Source organism: Heteronotia binoei, chromosome 15, assembly GCF_032191835.1.
Source record: "Heteronotia binoei isolate CCM8104 ecotype False Entrance Well chromosome 15, APGP_CSIRO_Hbin_v1, whole genome shotgun sequence".
Classification (NCBI taxonomy): domain Eukaryota; kingdom Metazoa; phylum Chordata; class Lepidosauria; order Squamata; family Gekkonidae; genus Heteronotia; species Heteronotia binoei.
Window position 1 is genome coordinate 31,154,113 of NC_083237.1, and position 19,927 is coordinate 31,174,039.

A 19,927-nucleotide genomic window follows, 5' to 3' on the forward strand; every position below is an offset into this window, starting at 1 on the left:
ACAGGGTATCTTTAATGATTTTTAAGTTCAACCCCCCCCCCCCCCCGGATTAAAAAACTTATATGGGGCTAACAAAATGGTAGATGCCTGCAAGATGGGAAAATAAAATTCCCCACTCATTTCCCCCTCCTTTTTGTTATGCTATGGCGGATTTTTTTTTTTTTTTTTTTACAAATAACATTTCCCATTGTGCTCTGCGGCGAAATCTCTCTGGGACCATCATCCATTGATGGAGGCTTCCATTTCTCCTCCGCCTAAATCCTCCAACACGCAATTCCTCCTAGAGCTGTAGTTCTCCTGCTAAGAAACCTCCATTACTACTATGCCGCAAAGAGAGCAGCTGAACTGTATTTTCCAGAATCCCGTCAAACCACAGCCAACAGCGCGAGTAATGTCGGCTTTTTTTGTTTTTAAAGGAAGAAAATCTCGCGAGACTTTCTCCTCCCCTCTATATTCCGCCCTCTCTGACTCTAATTTGGGCCGCGCGGGGGCTGACGGGAATAACGTTAACTCTTCGTTTCCTTCCCCTCCTCCAACCTTTAACTTCTGGCGTGACGTTGTGCGCTTGTAAGGCTGCTATCTTTGTGAGAAAGGGGGAGAAAGAAGGCCAAAAACTGGGGGGGGGGGGGAATAAAGAATAAGTTTGCCTCAGACTCCCATCTCTATGACTCTCTACCTTGAGCGCTTTAGAAAATGGCGGCCGACCTTCGAGCTGCTTCTGAGGAGTATCGGGAGTTGTAGTCTTTTCTCCTAAGGAAATCATTGCTACTAAAGGCCCATTCGTCCGAGAGAAGATTACATTTCCCATCACCCTCGGCGCGCAGCGAGGGTCGGACGGGAGCGAATTGGACGGGAGGGGGGGCGGTTCCAGCTTCTCTCCTCCCCCTCCCTCCTTTCCTCCCCCTCCGCCTGCGCCGCGGCTGGTGCTGCTGCGTCGGGTGAGGGAGCGCGAGCGAGTGGCGCAGGCAGAGACAGCGGCCTCCCCGGGCAGCGTGAGGGGGAGAGGCCCGCGGGGTGGCGGCTGGAAGGTGGGGGTGGGGAGCCGTGTGGATCGCGGGCGGAATGGCACCTAGGCGCGGGGGGGGGGGTGTTAGCGGCGACGAAGAAGGCCTTGAAAATAGGACACAATCTACTGAGGCTCTAATTGAGTGGGGGAGGGGCTTAACTTGGGGGTGTAAATGGCCGAGGCCAGGTTGGCGCTTGCGAAGGCCGTCTAGAAATGTATATTGTGCTAGCTTTTCAAAGGATAGGGAGCTTAATGGGAAGGTTAGCACCTTTCTTCATCGATACCCTTCCTGTTTGGCGCCTTTCCCCACAGGATTATGGCTAAGTCGATGGGGTGCTTCGTGGGGAGGCTGTATCCAGGCGCACGCATGTGGGAAGGGGTATTATGGGAAGGTAATAAACGTAGGAGGGGCCGAATGGGACGTTGATATGCAGAGGGTGTGTATGGGTGTGTGGCTCATAGAAAATCTGCAGCTAGGAGGGGGGCGGCGTACGTGTATAGGGCAGAATACTTAGAAGGGGGTAGAATCTATGGGAGGGAGACGAGATGAGTAGGCAGGGCATTAGCGATGGGACCCAGGAAAGGCATTGTTTGAGGGGGTGATTGAGGCGAGTGTTGTAGTTTGAAAACTATATTGCTGGAAGACATTTGAGTGGTGCTTGGGGGCGAGGGGGGGGAGAAAAGGTGATAGCATGGGATGAGTGGTGCAGTAGGAAAGAAGGATTTGTGCAGTTGATAGGACTGCATAAGAGGGTTCATGTATTTTGGGAGCTGTTGGATTGACTTGAAAGGAGGAAAACGTTAAATTGTAGTTTGGGGTAGTGAAGGGAACATATGATGGGATGGAAAGTGACAGTTAAAGCATAGGTGGTATGTGCAGGCTTAGAGCTGTGGTGACCCCAGTAGAAATGGAATTGGAAAGAGATGCAGTGAGAAGGCTTTGGGAACAAATAAGAATTAAGGTGCATTTTCCTAGGAAATACCAGTAGTTGGGGCTGAGATGAGAGGGAGAATGGGAGGCATGTTAAGTGTAGGCTGGGCTAATAAGTAGTAGTTGTGAGAAAAAGGACTACTGCTTATGATGTCTAAAACATGTTCTGAGGATGTGTATCTGTGCTTTTATCCTTGATTGTAGTGAGCAGAGATGTCAGCTTTTTGGTATGCGGAAAATGTTGGCAAAAGCCATCATTTGTTCTTTTTTGCTTCTGTCTTTGTTTACCTTCCTGGGTATTTTCTTCTAGGTATTGGAGGCACCAGTGGTGCTAGCCTGTGAGCGCCATGTACAATGGGATAGGACTCCCCACTCCCCGTGGCAGTGGCACCAACGGTTACGTGCAGCGCAACCTGTCAGCTGTGCGCCACAAGAAGGATCGTACAGACTACAAGTCGGAAGAAGAACTGAGGAAGCTGGAGTCGTCCTTGGTCAAAAAACCTAACCAGGATATCCTGGATCACGAGCGCAAGCGGAAAGTGGAGCTGAAATGCTTAGAGCTGGCTGAGCTCATGGAGGAGCAAGGGTAGGTTGTCACAAGGTAGCAAGGTGAAGCATGGTTGGAGAGATCATAGCTGTGTGGAATGTAGATTGGCATTAGGTGGGGATGGATGAAACATATGGGATAATGCAGTTTACACAATTTGGGAATCTGCCTGGCACCTATAAATGCTGTGTGTCTGTTACTTATTTAGTGAGGTATAATAAGCATGAAAATTCTGTCTAGAACAGGGGTGTCGAACTCATTTTGTTATGAGGGGCAGATGGGACATAAATGAGACCTTGTTGGGCTGGGCCATGCCATGTTGGGCCAGGCTATGTGTGTACCTATTTAAGATTAGGCAGCAAAGATAAACTCTATAAAGTACACAGATAAACACAATTAAAGATAAAAACAAAATAAAACGTGCTTAAAATATTAGCACTCATTGAGCTTAAAGGTGCTTTCGTTGTATTTCTCTCATGGGATCCAGGGAACTGGGCAAAGGAAGCTCTGGCTTTTTCCTTCCTTCCCCGGGGGAGGGGGGGGAGGTGCCTCAGCCAATAGGAAGAGAGGCTTGACTCAGTAGCTCCGCTGCGCAATTGAGAGAGCCTGACAAAGCAAGTTCTCCCTTCCTCCCCAAGGGAGGGGCCTCAGCCAATAAATAGAGGTTTTGCTCTGAAGCTCCTGTGCAGTTGAGCAAGCCTTGCAAAGCAAGCTGTGATGCAGAAGGAAACATGAGAGAGGGTGAAGGAAGCAGATGACAGCCAGTTTCTCAGGGGCCTGATAGGAGCCCTCCGGGCCGCATACTTGACACCCCTGGTCTAGATCTTTGATTGGATAGTTTTACAAGGTTGCAATGTGTTTGGAAAGCTAATTCTGCTAGATTTCAACAAGAAAAACCATATTTTTTATAGGCAGTGAAAATGCTTAATGACAGTAACAGCATAGTATTAGTAAAGAATCAGCCTTGTAAAGTGAACCAATGTTATTATCTTTATATTGATACCCCTCCAAATGTCTAGATCAAAATTCAGCTGACAGCTCTCTTTCTCCCAGCTTTCATTCCTGAGGCCAGAAGGAGAAGCAGCTAGGAACCCTTCTGCCATGCCAGGACCTAGACTTCAGTAGAATCTCTAATAACCTTTTATTTATACCTGTATTTTGAATTCCTCTAAGCTGCTTTAAAAGCCAATTTTTGGCTGAAAGGCAGGATTAAATACATATGTGGTGGAGGCGGAGGTAATGCCTTGCCAAAAGGTCACACGGCCAGTTCATGACAGATAATGAACTACAGAGTCAGTGTCCTGAACTGGTTAGTATCAGGCTATGACTTGTACAACCCAGGTTTGAATACCCAGCCTTCCTCACAGGGTTGTTGTGTGGATAAATTGGAGAACAACATTGTAAGCCGTTTTGTGTCCTCACTGGGGAGCAATGTGGGCTATAAATCTTAAGTAAATAAGAGGCAAGGTGTGAAGCCAGGGTCTCTTGCTTTAGAGTTAATTGTTTAGCCACTTTGCTATATTGGGTTAAGGTTTTTGGCTTTCCATAGGGTGAGATCTTAGATCAACTGTAAATGGAAAAGGAGGTGGTTTCAGATGGGTAACCATGTCACCAGGGCAAAATTTGAGTCCAGTATCACCTTAGAACAGCATTTTTTTAACTCATGAGTCAGAGCTCATTTTTTATATCTGATGAAGTGAACTTTTAACTCAGGAATGCTTATACCTTGGACATTTTTGTTGGACTTTGAGGTGCTGCTGGACTTGAATTTTGTGCTCCTTGTAAGCTCTGTTATGCCTTGATTGAAAATAGATGCTTCTTATGCACCTGATAAACTTCCTTATTTGTCCCTCACTGTTTACAAACCAGGTATGGAGAAGGTGAGATCAAAGAAAAGGTGGCCACTTTTCGGATGATGCTTCTAGAGAAGGATGTAGCAGTGGTCAAGGAGGGGGAACAGCAGCAGAAGCCAACGTAAGTAAGGTGTCTCAGTGGATCTTGGCTCTGATGCACTGTCATTGCATCTCTCTTCCTTCCCTGTTGGAAGCTGTTGCTTCTCAGCTCTTTCTGTGCTTCAGACTCTGCTCAGTCTCATTTCTCCCATTCCAACTAATTGCTTCCATTCTTCCCCAGCGTCACAGAAACTCATCAGCTGGCTGAGGCCAATGAGAAGAAAAATGAGAGGCTCCGAGCAGCATTTGGAATTAGTGACAGCTATGTGGATGGAAGCTCCTTTGACCCTAACCGTAGGGCAAAGGAAGCTGCAACCGCTGCAGCAGCTAAACAGCAGCAGGAGCAGCAAAAGCAGCACAGGTAATGCAGGGATTGTCACTCAGTGGGGTCAGGAAAGGCAGGCAAAGCTCTTGCAAGCAAAAACATAAAATGTCATCTTTCACTTTTCCGTTTCCAGTTTATGTAACAATTTTTATTAGGAACAGATTAAATAAAAAACTGCAAGCTTTAGAGTTCTCTAGAATTCTTCCTAAGGCTTCATGTTATGAGATAAAAATAGTGGTGAGAAGAAAAATAAATGCTTCAGGCTATGATTTTAAATGCCTTTTTTGTCAGCACCTCTGTGCTGAGAGATACACATCAATGCTTTTCTGTTTCTACCAGCTACTATAACTTTTTGCTATGAGCTGTCCAGCCAAGGCTAGCTTGATCATATCAGATCTTGGAAAGATTGGCCCTGGTTAGTACTTGGATGGGAGACCACCAAGGAAGTCCAGGATTGCTACACAGAGGCAGGCAGTGGTAAACCACCTCTGAATGTCTCTTGCCTTGAAAATGCTGCAGGGTTGCCATATGTTGGATGCAACTTGGTGGCAAAAAATGAACACCACCCCCCCCCCTCTATAATTTTTTAGGGGCAGATGACTGGAATGAAGGAAAAATGGAAGAGGCATTGGGTTTGGATCCTGTCAACTTTTTGTTTTGGTAAAAAAGGCAGAAGGGGATCCGTTTTGACCACCCAGAAAAACCATTCTGGGAATCATGGGTCATGCATAGACAAAAGTCTTGTGGGGTGAGGTCTGTAGTAAAGAAGGGAATTGGGCAAAATTATCTGAATAAGCTGGCTGTGTACAGCATTTAATTTTGGCTCATGTTCTGACAGTTAACCCTTCGCTCTTTGTCTTCTTCTTAAGTTTTGTCCAAGAGACCAGCAGCTCCCGCTCACCATCTCCAAAACAGAAAAAGAAGAAAAAGAAGAAAGATAGAGGCAGGTGAGTGAGGGGGCTAAGCCTATTGGCCTTACCTCCAAAGGACTGAAATGTGGTAGTTGATGGCTGGAGAGAGAAGGAAGATCAGTAATGTGTACCCTTGTCAAAGACGACGGTGTCTGGATTAGTGAGACAAGATTAAAGGAGCATTGTCTTGTGAGTCCGTCATGACCTTTTCTAGATATGCAATATTCCCATTTTGCTTGCCTTTTTAAGGTCTGAGAGCAGATCACCTTCTCGAAGAGAGAGGAAAAAAAGTTCAAAGAAAAAGAAACACAGGTAAGGGATTGTTCTGGGAAACATGTACTGTGTTCCAAGATAATCTTTCTCATTTGGGTTCATGGTTACTACTAACTACTTCTCAGTGGCAGTTGCAGGGCTTTTTTTGTAGTAGGAACTCCTTTGCATATTAGGCCGCACACCCCTGATGTAGCCAGTCCTCCTGGGGCTTACAGTAGGCCCTGTAAGAAGAGTCCTGTAAGCTCTTGGAGGATTGGCTACATCAGAGAAGTGTAGCTTAATATGCAAAGGAGTTCCTGCTACAAAAAAAGCCCTGGGCAGTTGGTTTCTTCTGTCTTGGTCAAGTGTGAAAACTCTTTTTGCTTCCTGTACTGGAACATGGCCTTTGTTCTGTTTTCCATATAAAAACTGTTGCATGATGGGTAGCAACAGTTTTAAAGTGTGGGGTTTTTAACATTTATATATTGTGTTATCAGGGATGGATTTTCTGTAACACAAAGTTGTAAAAGTGATATTCTTGAGGATGGAGACTTCACACTTGGAGCAGTCATGTTTTGGGAGTCCCAACAGAATTGAGATTTTGGACACAGCAACGAGTTTCTGGGTATCTGGCAGCATATAAAGTTTTGTGTTTTTCCTTCAGGTCAGAGTCAAAGAAAAGGAAGCACAGGTAGGCGTTTGTTGTTCATTAATCATAGTTTTCAGGTGTTGCTTCCATTCTCACAGCCATTTTTTTGTGGTTAGGACAGACTGAGAAGTGGTGAATTCCCTGAGGATATTGAGTTATTCCTTTGTAGAATGGTGAATCTGGTTCTTTTACATTTAAAGCCTGTGCTGTTACCTGTGCAGCACTAGACTTGGTTGTAAATGAGGAGGCAGCATTTTAGGGAGTAAGACTGCCTTACACAAGGTATGGGGATGTTCTGTGTTCACGATGGGGGTGGGATGCACAGGATCTAGCTTTGTCTAAATCATGTTATATCCTGAATACTGCAAAACAAAACTTCTTTCTTCAGATCTCCAAGTCCCAAGAGCAAACACAAATCCAAGGAAAAGAAACGAAAGAGGTAAAACAATGTATTTTATCCCTGAAATCCTTCATTGGGAGAACTGACCTTTTCTGCACTCTACTTCACTTGGGTTTCTAACCATGTCTTCTTCAGGTCCACCAGTGAGTCTGCATCTCAGAAAGACCGCCGGGATCGCTCTTCCTCCCCAGATGGCTCTTCATCAGATGGCTCCCGCAGCAGGTAAGACTTGGAACAGGTAGCTGAGAACTGGGCTTTTTGTAAAAGCATTGTTAACTTGCACAGCATCTTGTGGCATAACCTGAATTTCAAAGTTTTGGCTTACTTGTCAGCAGATCAGGCAGTGTCAGCACCCAGAAACAGGCTACAGTGAGACGGCAGAGCAAGTCCCCTTCAACAACTTCACAGAAGCGAGGAGAAACTGAAGAGGTTTCCAAGAACCTGCCAGAGAGAGAACGTTCAGCTTCTGCTGAACCAGCCCGGCAAGGCAGAAGCACAAGTCCAAGACACAGCAGAGAAAAGCAGGAGGTAAAATACAGTACTGTAGAACAGAATTGCCCTAGGAGCTCCATATTGAGGGTGGTATTCTGGGGTAGTAAAAGGAAAGAAACCATAGGGGTTGGATTACTGGTCTGATGGTTATTTTCGCTTTCACTGTTTAGAAAGCTGCATCCAAACGTTCTCCAGTACATGAGAGTTGCCAACGTTCTACCACCCCCCCACCTCCTGCTAGAGAAAAGGAAAGAGACAAAGAGAAGAAGGCTGCTCGACATGGAGGTCGGAAATCTACCCCATCATCTGAGCAGGATTCAAAGTTCAAAAGTCGTTCCCCAATGCCAAATGATTCTCCAGAAAGAGCCTTGGGGCACAAGTGTCCCTCCTCCAAGGAGAGCAGATCTCCTGCCTCTGTGTCCCCACCTCCTAAGAAGACCTCAGAAGATCGTAATGGGACTCTCCCATCATCGAAGTCCAAGTCATCCCCTGAACAGAGGCAACATCTGGTAGCTTCTTCATCTCCTCCTGCTTCTAAAACCACTGAGACCAAGTTAAGAAAGACTTCTCATGATGGCTCTCCACCGCAACGCTCCCATTCCCCTTCAGAAAGTGGTAGCTCCTCCTCTTCCTCCTCCTCTTCTTCCTCCTCCTCCTCTCCTTCCTTAGCAAAGAAGCCAACTCCAGCTTCCCGTAGTTCTTCCCCTGAGGAGCCGCCAAAAAAACAAAACAAAGAGAAGGGTTCCACCCAGAGAGAGAGGTCTAGTTCATCTCCTGAAATCTCCCATTCTGGGAAGAAGCAGTCAGCCAAGACCACAAGACATGAACGTTCAGGCACACCTCCAGCTAAGAGCACGAAGTCAAGGACCAGGAGGAGGGACAAATCTCTTTCCCAAACGCCCATTACTCGCAGAGATAGATCTCGGTCTCGCACCCCACCTAAGAGGGCCAGATCACGCACTCCTCTAAGGAGGGGAAGGTCTCGCTCTGCTCAACGCCGTGTCCGATCTCGTTCACGTACCCCTCAAAGAAGGGCACGATCTCGTAGCCCCCAGTGGCGGGGACGCTCAAGAACACCCCAACGCTGGGGCAGGTCACGCTCACGCACTCCTCCCAGATGGGGTCGGTCCCGTACTCCTCAGAGGCGTGGCTGGTCTCGTTCTAGAACCCCTCAAAGGCATGGATGGTCTAGAAGCAGAAACAGTGGGAGATGGGGAAGATCAAGAACCCCACCAAGAAGGGGCAGGTCACGTTCAAGAACCCCACCAAGAAGGGGTAGGTCTAGATCTAGAACTCCGCCTCGACGAGGGAGGTCTCGATCCCGAACCCAGCCTAGAAGAGGGAGGTCTAGAACCAGAAGCCCTCCAAGGAGGGGGAGGTCAGTCTCTTCCGCAAGGAGGGAGAAATCTTTGATTTCTGCTAGACGAAGTAGGTCTGTATCATCTCCAGATTGGAAGGCCTCTAGAATTTCTTCAAGGAGGAGCCGGTCTGGTTCCTCCCCACAAATAAGAGAGAGAGCCAGAAAACCATTGCGGCGTAGCCAATCTTTGTCATCTCCTGAGTCAAGAAGCAGATTGCGAGCGTCTCCCAGACGGAGTCGGTCTCGTTCACTTCCAAAAGCAAAAAAGAAGTCCCACTTATCTCCCAGAAGGAGTCGTTCAGGGTCCTCCCCAAGATCAAGGAAGAAAAAATCAAGAACACCCCCACGACATAGTCGCTCTAGTTCTTCTCCAAGACCGAAAAAGAAATCCAGATTATCACCTAGACGAAGCAGGTCTGGTTCTTCACCTAATAAAAAATCCAGGTCACCTGCCAGGCGTAGCCAGTCCAGGACACCTCCAGCATTCAAAAATAAATCTAGAAGGTCCCCAAGAAGAAGCAGATCTGGCTCATTGCCAAGACTCTCGAAGAAATCTGAGGTTTCTTCAGCTGTTGAAGAGAAATCTAAAATGCCTTTCAGAAGAAGTCGATCTGGATCATTGCCAGCATTGAGAAAATCTAAATCTCCTGGAAGACGTAGCAGGTCAGGTTCTTCACCAGACCTAGAGAAAACATCGCCAAGGAGACGAAACAGGTCTGAGTCTTCTCCAGAAGTCAAAACAAAGTCAAAGTTGTCATCAAAGTCAGGGTCACCACCAGGAACAAAGAAAAAGCTGAAGTCTCCTTCAAGACGAAGCAGGTCTGGCTCCTATCAGTCATCAGTGAAAGAAAACTCCTTATCACCTCCAAGACGAGCCACCTCTCCAGAGCCCAAGTCCACACCTCCATTGCAGCGAAGCAGGTCTGGGAGGTCCCTTGCAGCTAAAGAAAAATCCAGATCACCAGTCCTAAGGCAGAGCAGATCTGGATCACCTCCAGCTGTTAGAGAGCAGTCTGCCTCTCCTCCAAGGAGAACTTCATCTGGATCATCCTCAGAACCAAAGAAGAAATCCACTTCACCACTTGGGAAACAGAAAATTAACTTTTCTCCAAAGAAGAAATCCAGATTATCACCAAGGCGGAGCAGATCAGGCTCTTCTCCGCTGATTGAAGAGCAATCTATATCATCTCCCAGGAGTAAGTCCAGATACTCTCCTGATGTGAAAAAATCCACATCACCTTTGAAACAAGTCAGGTCTGGGCCTTCTCCTTCAGCCGTGAAAGAAAAGTCAAGGTCCCCTATCAGGAGAAGTGGGTCCAGATCATCTCCTGAACTAAATGGCAAACCTAAATCTCCCCCAAAGCAAAATAAATCCCAAGAAATTAAAGTAAAATCTGGATCCCCTTCAAGGCACAACAAATCTGGATCCCTGGTAGCAATGGAGAGAGCTACATCACCATGCCAGAAAAGCAAGGCAGGTTTATCTCTGTCTGGAAAAGAAAAATCACATTCACCCCCAAGGCAGGGCCAGCCTGCATCATCTCCTGTTCTTAAAAAGTCTGAGATTCCATTGAGGCGAAGTAGATCTGGATCTTCCTCATCTTCTTCCTCTTCCTCCTCCTCATCTTCTTCCTCTTCCTCCTCCTCCTCCTCCTCCTCTGCAGAGGAAGATAAGTCTCAATCACCCCCAAGATTGAGCCGCTCTGCAACATTGTTGGTTAACAAAGGCAAATCTGTGTCATCTCCAGTGCGCCGCAGGTCAGATTCCTCTCCAGAGCCGGAGAGCACCACATCTGCAGCTGCTGTGAAACAAAACAGACCTGGAGTTTCTCCAGAAGTCAGGGAGGCTTCAAGAACTACTGTATTGGGGACTAGATCACCTTTGGAGAAGAAAGAAACACCCAGAGATGTTCCTCAGAGGAGTAGATCAAGGTCATATTCTGGCAGTAAAGAGAAACCAAGAACACCCTGCAGTGGAAGCAGTTCAGAATCTTCCCCAGAGCAAAAGGAGAACTCTGTAAGCAGGTCTGTGTCACCTGTGAGACCTACTATAAAATCAAGAATGTCTCCAAGGCACAGGACATCACGCTCACCTCCCAGACCTAGAGCAAAATCTAGAACTCCCCCAAAGCGTGGCAGATCTGGGTCACCACCAAGACCCAGAATGAAGTCCAGAACACCACCAAGGCGACGTAGATCTGGATCATCTCCGAGACCCAGAATGAAATCCAGAACGCCTCCTAGGCGCCGCAGGTCTGGATCATCCCCAAGACCCAGAATGAAATCAAGAACACCACCACGTCGGCGCCGTCGGTCTGGTTCATCTCCACGATCCAGAGCAAAGTCTAGAACTCCTCCACGACAGCGGAGGTCTGGCTCAACTCCACGGCCCAGAGAGAAATCTAGAACACCAGTTACAAGGCGACGAAGATCTGTGTCACCACTGAGCCCTAGACGAAAATCTAGAACACCTCTGAGACGTGGAAGGTCCAGATCTCTCTCTAGGCAGAAGAATGCCAGTGTGCACCTGAGTAGATCTGAGTCATCCTCTTACCATGAGAGACTAAGAACTTCCTTACGACAAGGAAGGTCTGGTTCCCCCTCAAGAAGAAGCCGCTCCCGTTCATTGTCTAGACAGCAAGATAAATCAAGGGGCTCGCTGCGGAGGGAAAGATCTGTCTCTTCTCCAGGCCGGAGCCACTCACGGTCTCCTCCTCGTAAGGACAAATCTCGCTTCCTGTGGAAAGGCGAGCAGTCACCTCGCAGAGGTCGTTCCCGATCACCAGCACAAAGAGAAATGTCGAGACTGTCTCCACAAAGATCCGCCACTAATCGGAATGCATCCCGTTCACCTCCCAGGTTAGATGCTTCCCGTGAAACAGTGGCCTACAAAAGTAGCGGGTCCAGAGTGTCTCCTGATTTCCAGTCATCCCCTGTACAGAAGCATTCCAGATCAGGCTCCCAGGAAATCTGTGCTTCTCCAGGAAGGAAATCCCGTTCTCCTCCAGTGCTGGAGAAATACCCCAAGTCTGATGTTCAGGAGAAGTCAGCGACTTCCTCACTTTGGCACAGCAAAAGCAGCACTGCCATTCCTCGCACCCCAACCCCACCCCGTGAGGATTCTCCCAAGCCCCGAAAGACCTTGTCTCCTGCTCCATCCATGCTACAGGAATTGCCTTCTGTCTTGAAGAATGGTGGTCCTGCTACCCCCCATGACATCCCAGGGGACAGGAATCAGGCTTTACATCCTGTTTTGGCTAGGGATGATGCAACTGTTGGCGTTTCTCTGTTGTCAGGGAGAAGTAGTTCTTGTGCAGGATCCCCTCTTCCCCTTAGCAAAGCTAGGTCCCCTTCGTCTTCCTCTCCTTCCTCCTCCTCTGCATCCTCCAGTCCCTTGCCGGCACTAGTTTCTGTGCTTGCCCCGCCTCCCAAAGAAGAGGGGTTTGGATCTGAAGGAAAGGCAGCAGACAGGCCTGAAGCTCGCCTTCCAACCCTTGAGGCTGAGTCAGAGTTGGCTTCTGAAGTCACAGAAGAGAATGGCAGGAATAGCTGTCCCACCGCTCCACAGCTAGCTCTTCCCTCCCCGCCACCTTCTGTCCCTTCCAAGGTGAAGAGGAGTTCCTCTGCTTCGTCCACCACCTCTTCGTCATCGTCATCATCTTCGTCGTCATCGTCGTCTTCATCTTCTGACTCTGAGTCCAGTTCATCTGAGTCCAGCCCCAACAATCAACCAGAGAAGGAAGTTGAGGCAGAGGTTCTACTGAAACAGTAAGAGCCTGTCTCATTTGGTTTTTCTACCCTTTCCTGGGCTAGATACACTCTCCGCCCTTCCAAAAAAAAGCTGTTGGCAATAACTTCATATTCCTTATTTAGGTGGAACCTTTGATATCTTGTGCTTGCCCTTCGCTTGGTCATCATCCAAGCTGTTATGTTCACTGGGGGGGGGGTGCGGGTTGCTATCCTGGCCAACATTCCTTGTTAGTCAATTCCCATTAGTCTTTTGGTTTAATATCCTTTCCACCTTTGAAAATGCCGGAACCGTTTTTTTCCTATTGGTAGCCACTGTTGCTTGCCTGCATTAGGTACTTTTGAATGGAAGGCAACTATGACTTGGCCCGTATGGAGCTGTGGTGCCAATAACTCTCTTGCTTCATTGAAGCACCTATTGAAATTGATTTCTGGACTCTTGCAAAGTAAGGACAGGAATGAAATTCACATGTATAGGCTTATGCTATTTGTATAATTCTGCTTCCAGGGTCCTGGTTTTCAGTTTGGGTGGATATTTTTTCTGCTGGATGCAGAGCAGCAGAGCAAGGAGGTAGAAGTGTAGTGTGGGAAGGTTGGGCTAAGTGGAAGAGAGGTTTTTGAAACTTCAGCCTGCTGAAGATCCCCCCCTGCATTCTCTCACTGTCAGTATCACAGCTGCTTTTGTATTCAGTTCACATAGGTGGGCTCTTGCTGCGCTGTGGTTCGCAACCATACAAGGGGATTTAGTCCCCTGAGAAATATGGTCACCTGCAGGGTTGCTAATAATGACGTATGAACAGTCTATGTGAGTTTTCTTGAGATGTTGAGAACCTCAGATGTTTTCTAATTTGCTTGGAAGGAGTAGCAGGTATATGCCTGTAAGGGGATTTTTTGGGAGGGAGGGGTCAAAGGCAGCCAATTTTTCAGCCCTTTTCCATGAGCAACATGAAGCTTTTGTCTATTGTTTTTAAATGGGATTTTCAGGATACATTACCGTGAGACCCTTACCTGCTTCCTTGTAGTACAGCCATTTTGTTTGTGAGCTTACTAATACCTTTGTTTCCTCCCCTCCCCAGGCCGCCAAGCCCAGTGCGGAGAGAAGGTAATCATGAAGAACATCCTATGGAATTGGGCAAACATAAGCGACGGTCTCGAAGCTCCAGCAGTTCCAGTAGCAGCTCTTCCTCCTCTTCCTCCTCCTCCTCCTCTTCCTCCTCCTCTTCTTCCTCAGCTTCCTCCTCTTCCTCGTCCTCATCATCGTCGTCCTCACCCAAGACTGGACCCCAGGCACAGTCTAAAGTGGCCACCAAAAAGAAACCGTCACCAGAGCAGAGGAAGTGAGTAGTGGTTATTGTTGAAGAGCTGGGATCTCTAGATGTGTTGGGGCTCTTCAGGAGTGGTGTGGGGTAGATTGACCCCAGCCTGAGATGCTACCTCTCCTGTGTGCTTGATGGGTTTGTTGATGACACCACATACCCGGCAAGTGTGCAGTGTCAAAAAGAGAACCTGGGGACTGTCTTGAGAGGGCAGAGAAAAGAATGAAGGTGAGAGAAGTAGTTTTGGACAGGTAGGGACTGGATATTGAGCAGGAGGGGCCTCTGCTGAAGGCCATATATAAAAGTGTTTAAAAAAGACACATTCTGCACAGAAGTAATCTGAATTGTGGATTCTCCAATCAAGGAACATCTGGGTGCTTGCTTTGCATAATACAGTATCTGTTGTCTCTACCCATCTTAGACTTTTGAAGTTTTGCAAGGTTTCATATCAGCGGACAGTTCCTTTTTTGCAGGTTTAACATTTTGAAACTTAAGAAAAATTAAAAATAATGAAGTTCTTATTATGATCTTACGTCCAGAATGTAAGTAAGTAAGTAAATTTATTTTTCTATCCCGCCCTCCCCCGCCAAAGGCGGGCTCAGGGCAGCTCACAGACATGGAATACCATGATTTGGATAAAATACAATGTAAACAGGAGTTTTAAAAATACAATTCAACTACATAAGTTAATTAAAATAGATAAAACAGGTACTATAAGGTGCTATAGATCACAATCATGCATAAGATGACTAGATGGTTACAGGTCGGTTTAGCCAGGTTCTAACTTAAAAGCAAGCTGAAAGAGAAAGGTTTTGCAAGCCCTGCAGAATTGATTCAGGTCCCGCAGGGCTCGCACCATCTCTGGAAGTTGGTTCCACCATCGAGGGGCCATTGCTGAAAAGGCTTGCTTCCTGGTTGTCTTCAGTCTAGCCTCTCTTGGCCCAGGGATTTTTAAAAGATTTTGAGAGCTAGATCTCAGTGCTCTCTGGGGAACATATGGGGAGAGGCGGTCCCTAAGGTAGGCAGGTCCTCGGCCATATAGGGCTTTAAAGGTAATAACCAGCACCTTGTAGCGAACACGGTACACAACCGGCAGCCAGTGCAGGTCCCGCAGCCCAGGCTGTACATGTTCCCACCGAGGTAGTCCCACCAACAGCCTGGCCGCCGCATTCTGCACTAACTGGAGTTTTTGTGTTCGGTACAAGGGCAGCCCCATGTAGAGGGCATTGCAGTAGTCCAATCTCGAGGTGACCGTTGCGTGGATCACAGTTGCTAGGTCGCTGCGTTCCAAGAAGGGAGCCAACTGCCTCGCCCTCTTAAGGTGGAAGAAGGCGGATCTCGCAGTGGCGGCTATCTGGGCCTCCATTGATAAAGAGGATTCCAGTAGCACTCCCAGGCTCTTGACCCTGCGCACTGGTATCAGTGGCGCACCGTCAAAAGCCGGTAGGGTGATCTCCCCTCCTGGTCCGCCGCGGCCCATGCAAAGGACCTCAGTCTTCACCGGATTCAACTTCAGCCCGCTCAGCCTGAGCCAGTCAGCCACGGCTTGTAACGCCTGGTCCAGATTTATAGGGACATCGCCAGTCCGGCCGTCCATCATTAGATAGAGCTGGGTATCATCAGCGTACTGATGACAGCCAAGCCCGTACCTCCGTGCAATCTGGGCAAGGGGGCGCATGTAGATGTTGAATAACATCGGGGAGAGAACTGCCCCCTGAGGCACCCCACAGTAAAGTGGGTGTCTCTGAGACAGTTCCCCCCCAATTGCCACCCTTTGTCCCCGACCTTCGAGGAAGGAGGAGAGCCACTGTAAGGCTAACCCCCGAATTCCTGCATCGGCGAGGCGGCGGGTCAGCAGCCGATGATCGACCATATCGAACGCGGCCGATAGGTCTAGCAGCAGCAGTACTGCCGAGCCGCCTCGGTCCAGTTGTCGCCGGAGGTCATCCATGAGGGCGACCAAGACTGTTTCTGTCCCATGGCCTGGGCGGAAGCCGGACTGGCATGGGTCCAGGGTGGAAGCGTCCTCCAAAAAGTCCTGTAACTGCAACGCCACAGCCCTCTCAATAATTTTGCCCAAAAAGGGCAAATTTGAGACCGGTCGGTAATGTGTCAATTCGGCTGGGTCTAATGTAGCTTTTTTCAGGAGAGGGCGGACCACTGCCTCTTTCAGGGGTGTTGGAAAAGCACCCTCTGAAAGGGATCGATTTATGATGTCCCGTATAGGACATCTTAGTTCCTCCTGGCAGGCCTTAATTAGCCAGGAGGGACATGGGTCCAGATCGCAAGTTGTGGATCGAGCAGTGCCAAGAATTCTGTCGACTTCCTTCAAGCTGAGCGGGTCGAAGCAATCCAGAGTTAAATCAGAAGACACGCATTGGACCTTCTCTGCAAAAAATTTCGCAAAAGCCTGTCTGCTTGTGAAGCATACAAAATTCACAGATATGCATTCCCTGGACTTGCTTTGCATGTTTGTCACAACTGCACTGTCTTCCAAATACTTTTTTTGTGTCTGGGCCAAGTGTTGAGTGCCATCATAACCAGTCTGTCCTTCCTCCCCCCCCCACCTGCTGCCTACAGGTCCCGCAGCCCCCGGAAGCCTATCGACTCCTTGCGAGACTCTCGCTCTCTCAGCTATTCCCCAGCAGAACGGCGCCGGGTTTCTCCTCCAGCCCAGCCGCCTTTGGCTCCGAGAGACAGGCGCAGGTAGGTATCATAATCCAGTTTCCTTTCCCATTTTTGTGGTGAGGAGATTGGTGAGGAGGGGTTTATTTGGAACAGAGAGGGGGGGGAATATGAGAAACTTGAGGTAGGACACTCAAGGCAAAAACCTTCATACTTTTCTTTAGGGAAAGGTCCAGGGACAGATCCTCACAGAGAAACAGACGAAGCATCAGCAGGTCTCCAGGACGGAAAAGGCGACGCAATTCCCCCAGCCCCAGAGCCACGTGCCGCAGAACTTCAAGGTAGTGTGCAACCTGCTGATTTTAAAAACTTGATATCTTGCATGACAGCTACTCAGCATGGTTAGCATCTTGAAAGTTTCCAAAAATGAGTCAAATCATGACTCAGTAAGAAACCAAAACTGAATAATCAGCAGAAAGCTGCCATTTTGGATATACCTACTCACCTTAGATTAAGTACTTCCAAAAGGAAGCTGGAGGGTTTAGGTGAGCATTTAATTTACTGCTTTTTTAAAACCATGAAGAGAATAGTTAAAGAGATTGGGGGGTGGGACTTCTGTTGCTGTCCTTAGGCAGAGTCTTACATAATTGCAGAGAATTACCTGTGTTCCTTCAGACCTCAGAGGCTGAAATCCAAAGGGCTGGAGGATGGTCTTGAAGGCCTATGAAGCTGTTCTGTAGCTGAAGCTAAGCAGGTTTGACCTTGTAAGCTGCCTGGCAGGATCCTCCATGTGTAAGCTGCTCTGAGCTTGGAAGAAGTGTAAACAGTGTTAATATGTTCTATCAAGAAAGAGACCCTTTGCTATCAGCACACGGGGAGGCTACAGTGGGGATAGTTGGCCCTTTTCTGCTTTGTTCATAATAGTTTGCTTGCAGCCATAGGAGCTTCCCAAGCCTCTCCAGCTGGTATTGTGAAACCTTTGTTTCCCCTTCCCCATCACTAGCTATATGATGGCTGCTGTCCCAGTTCTGTTCCTCAGAAGGCATTAGGTATATACATATATATGTGTATCCAGTTTTATAATAGAATGTTGAATTCCGCTTCAGATTCCCTGCAGGTGGATGGGTGCAATAACTGAATGTACATTCCTGACCCATCCCCTCATTTTACTGATTAAACCCTGTGTTTCACTCTTTTCCCTCCTCCTCTCCAGGTCACCCTAAGCCTACTGGAAGGTCTGGAAAGCCCTTGCAACCACAGACTGCGCTACCCCTGCCTCCCACAGTGCTGTCCCAGGTGGGAAGCCCCCTGCCTTCTGAAGCCCACTGAAAACCAGCGTGGGCGCATGTGTGGGGGGCATCTTCATTTGCCATCGGCTTTTTATTCTCATTAGTTTTTTCCATCACTGTCCCCTATCTTTATTGCCCATCGTTTGTCGGCAGCTACATTCCCCTCCTCCCTGGACATCTCTGCTCAGCACCCATCAGGATCCACTGCCTCTGCGCTCCTCCTCCTTCTCTTCCTCTTCCAACAGTTGGTGACGTTCATTTTGATTTTTTTCTCTCTCTCTCCTGTGAGCGTTTTTTTTTCTGTGCGTTTTACAGCTAAGATCTTCTGTGTTTTGAGAGAGGGGAGGGTCTTCTTTTTGTTGATTTAGCGACATAAGAGGGTTTAAAAAAGAAAGGGGGTGGGGTGGGGGTGGGCTAGGGAGATACATGAGCTAATCCATATGATTTAGTGTTTCTCAGGCACTCTTCTCTGAAACAGTAGGCTGTAGGGAGAAGGAAGGGAGTGCATGTTGATCTTGGAGATCTTCCACAGGCCTTTGTGAAGCCTCTGCTGTTCAGTGGCACTTTTACTCTGTTGCCCGCTGTTTCAGAATCGGATTGACATTGCAGACATTTTATTTGAGGAGAAAAGCTGTTGTCTCTTTCAGTAGAATGTGACAGTGGGGTTGAGTTTTTGAGGGTGGTGAACTTGAGGATTAGACCAGCACCCCCCCCCTTTAGTTTAAAAAAAAAAACCCAGAATTTTAATACGTGGTGCTCCTTTTTTCCTTTTTAGCCCTCCCTCTAAGCAGACTCTTTTTCATATTTGATCACCTGAGCCAGGTCAGGAGGGGTGGGGGGACTGGACTAGAAAGGGGGCAGCCGGGCATTTTATGGAGAAAGTGAATTGAGATTTTCTGGAAAGAAGCTGAGAAACTCTAAATCGGGGAGGGATGGGAACAGAAGTTTCTTCATATTTCTTAAAAGCATTTAATTTTTTTTGATATGTACAGCAAGGAGATTTTTTCTGTCAAATAAAAAACTTATGAAATGCAGACATTGCTGCCTGAGTCCCTGAGACGCTTCTCTGTGCCTCCTCAAGGGTGTAGCCTGGTCATAGGTGGCCCCTGTAGGTGTGTGGAGGGTTTGCTGTGTCTCCTGCCATCCAGCCCTCTGTAAGTGGATTCATTTTTCAGATGCTTAAGAAATCTTTGACAGAATATCTTCTGTTTCTCCCATCATATGAAAACTGAACACCTTTCTGCAGTTCTGCACAGGCGCTTCCAACACCACTATTGCCTGAGTGAAAAAATGCACTGTTTGGGTTAAATTAATGGTGAAGTCTTCCTCTAATGGAGTTTCTTGCAGGAAAGGAAGGCTGCAAAATTAGGGGATTTTGGATCAGGCCTATAATCTTATATATACTTAAGGTAGCTGACAGAACAAATAGATGAATGAAAGCATCTCAGTGTCCTCTTAAAAACTGGCTCAGTCTAGTGAATTCATGAAGCCGGCCTGGCTCATCTAGTAAAATCATGAAGCCAGCCAGTGTAATGACAAAATACATGTGTTCATCTAAAAGGGAATATTTTAAAATAACTCTTCTGAAGTGTTCAAGGAAGAGCTTTTCTGGCCTTGCTGGGCAAAATACTACAAAGCAGTTGAGCCACCCCAGAAAAGGTCTGTTAACTCTCCCAATTTTAGAGCTCTTTTCTGATCAGTGGAACTGTTAAGTGGAGCTTCCCAGTACACCTTTATAGGAGGGCATGGCTGATACAGAGAAGGAGGAAGTCTGTGCTTTGAAAAAGGGAAAGTGAAACCATCGGGCAATAGAAGCATCAGATTGAGAGTTCCCTCTCAGACCTGTGTGAACAAAACAAGTCTCTTGAAAAATACTTTTATATAGAGTCATCAGAAGGAATAAATGTGCTCTGCTGGTCCAGGCACAAAAGAACTTTCACCCCACCCTATTCCCTGTTGTGGCTTTATCTAATGTTGACTTCCAGTGGTATTGCTTCTGATGGAACAGGAATTAGAAATGTGTAGGCTACATGCTTGCCAGAAATGTTTTGTTCATTTCTTTATGCAATTGCTTCTCTTCAATCTATCCTGCTTGCCTTCAGTGGCGATCCTTCCCCAATATTTG

The 19,927-nt window shown here is 47.6% G+C and overlaps 1 protein-coding gene across 4 annotated transcripts; it reads left to right on the forward strand.

Moving 5' to 3' along the window:
* Positions 1-477: 477 nt before the first annotated feature.
* On the forward strand, positions 478-18,836 carry SRRM2 (serine/arginine repetitive matrix 2). Of its 4 annotated transcripts, none has more exons than XM_060256706.1 (15): positions 478-938; positions 2,248-2,523; positions 4,354-4,458; positions 4,618-4,797; positions 5,631-5,708; positions 5,922-5,984; positions 6,589-6,615; positions 6,962-7,012; positions 7,109-7,195; positions 7,306-7,501; positions 7,636-12,593; positions 13,649-13,909; positions 16,469-16,594; positions 16,738-16,854; positions 17,727-18,836. In XM_060256706.1, the coding sequence occupies exons 2-15, from the start codon at positions 2,285-2,287 to the stop codon at positions 17,734-17,736; spliced, it is 6,498 nt and encodes a 2,165-aa protein (XP_060112689.1). In that variant the 5' UTR covers positions 478-938; positions 2,248-2,284; the 3' UTR covers positions 17,737-18,836. The 4 variants fall into 4 exon arrangements, with proteins under 4 accessions (XP_060112689.1, XP_060112691.1, XP_060112688.1 ...); XM_060256708.1 differs by having other exon boundaries at positions 691-938; positions 7,309-7,501; XM_060256705.1 differs by having other exon boundaries at positions 874-1,028.
* Positions 18,837-19,927: the final 1,091 nt, after the last annotated feature.

Excerpts from the sequence above, each read along its gene's own strand:
- SRRM2 (XM_060256706.1), top strand. The coding sequence starts at position 2,285 with ATGTACAATGGGATAGGACTCCCCACTCCCCGTGGCAGTGGCACCAAC. Across the intron at positions 5,985-6,588 it reads TCAAAGAAAAAGAAACACAG|GTCAGAGTCAAAGAAAAGGA; the intron begins GTAAGGGATTGT and ends TTTTTCCTTCAG. Across the intron at positions 12,594-13,648 it reads GCAGAGGTTCTACTGAAACA|GCCGCCAAGCCCAGTGCGGA; the intron begins GTAAGAGCCTGT and ends TCCCCTCCCCAG.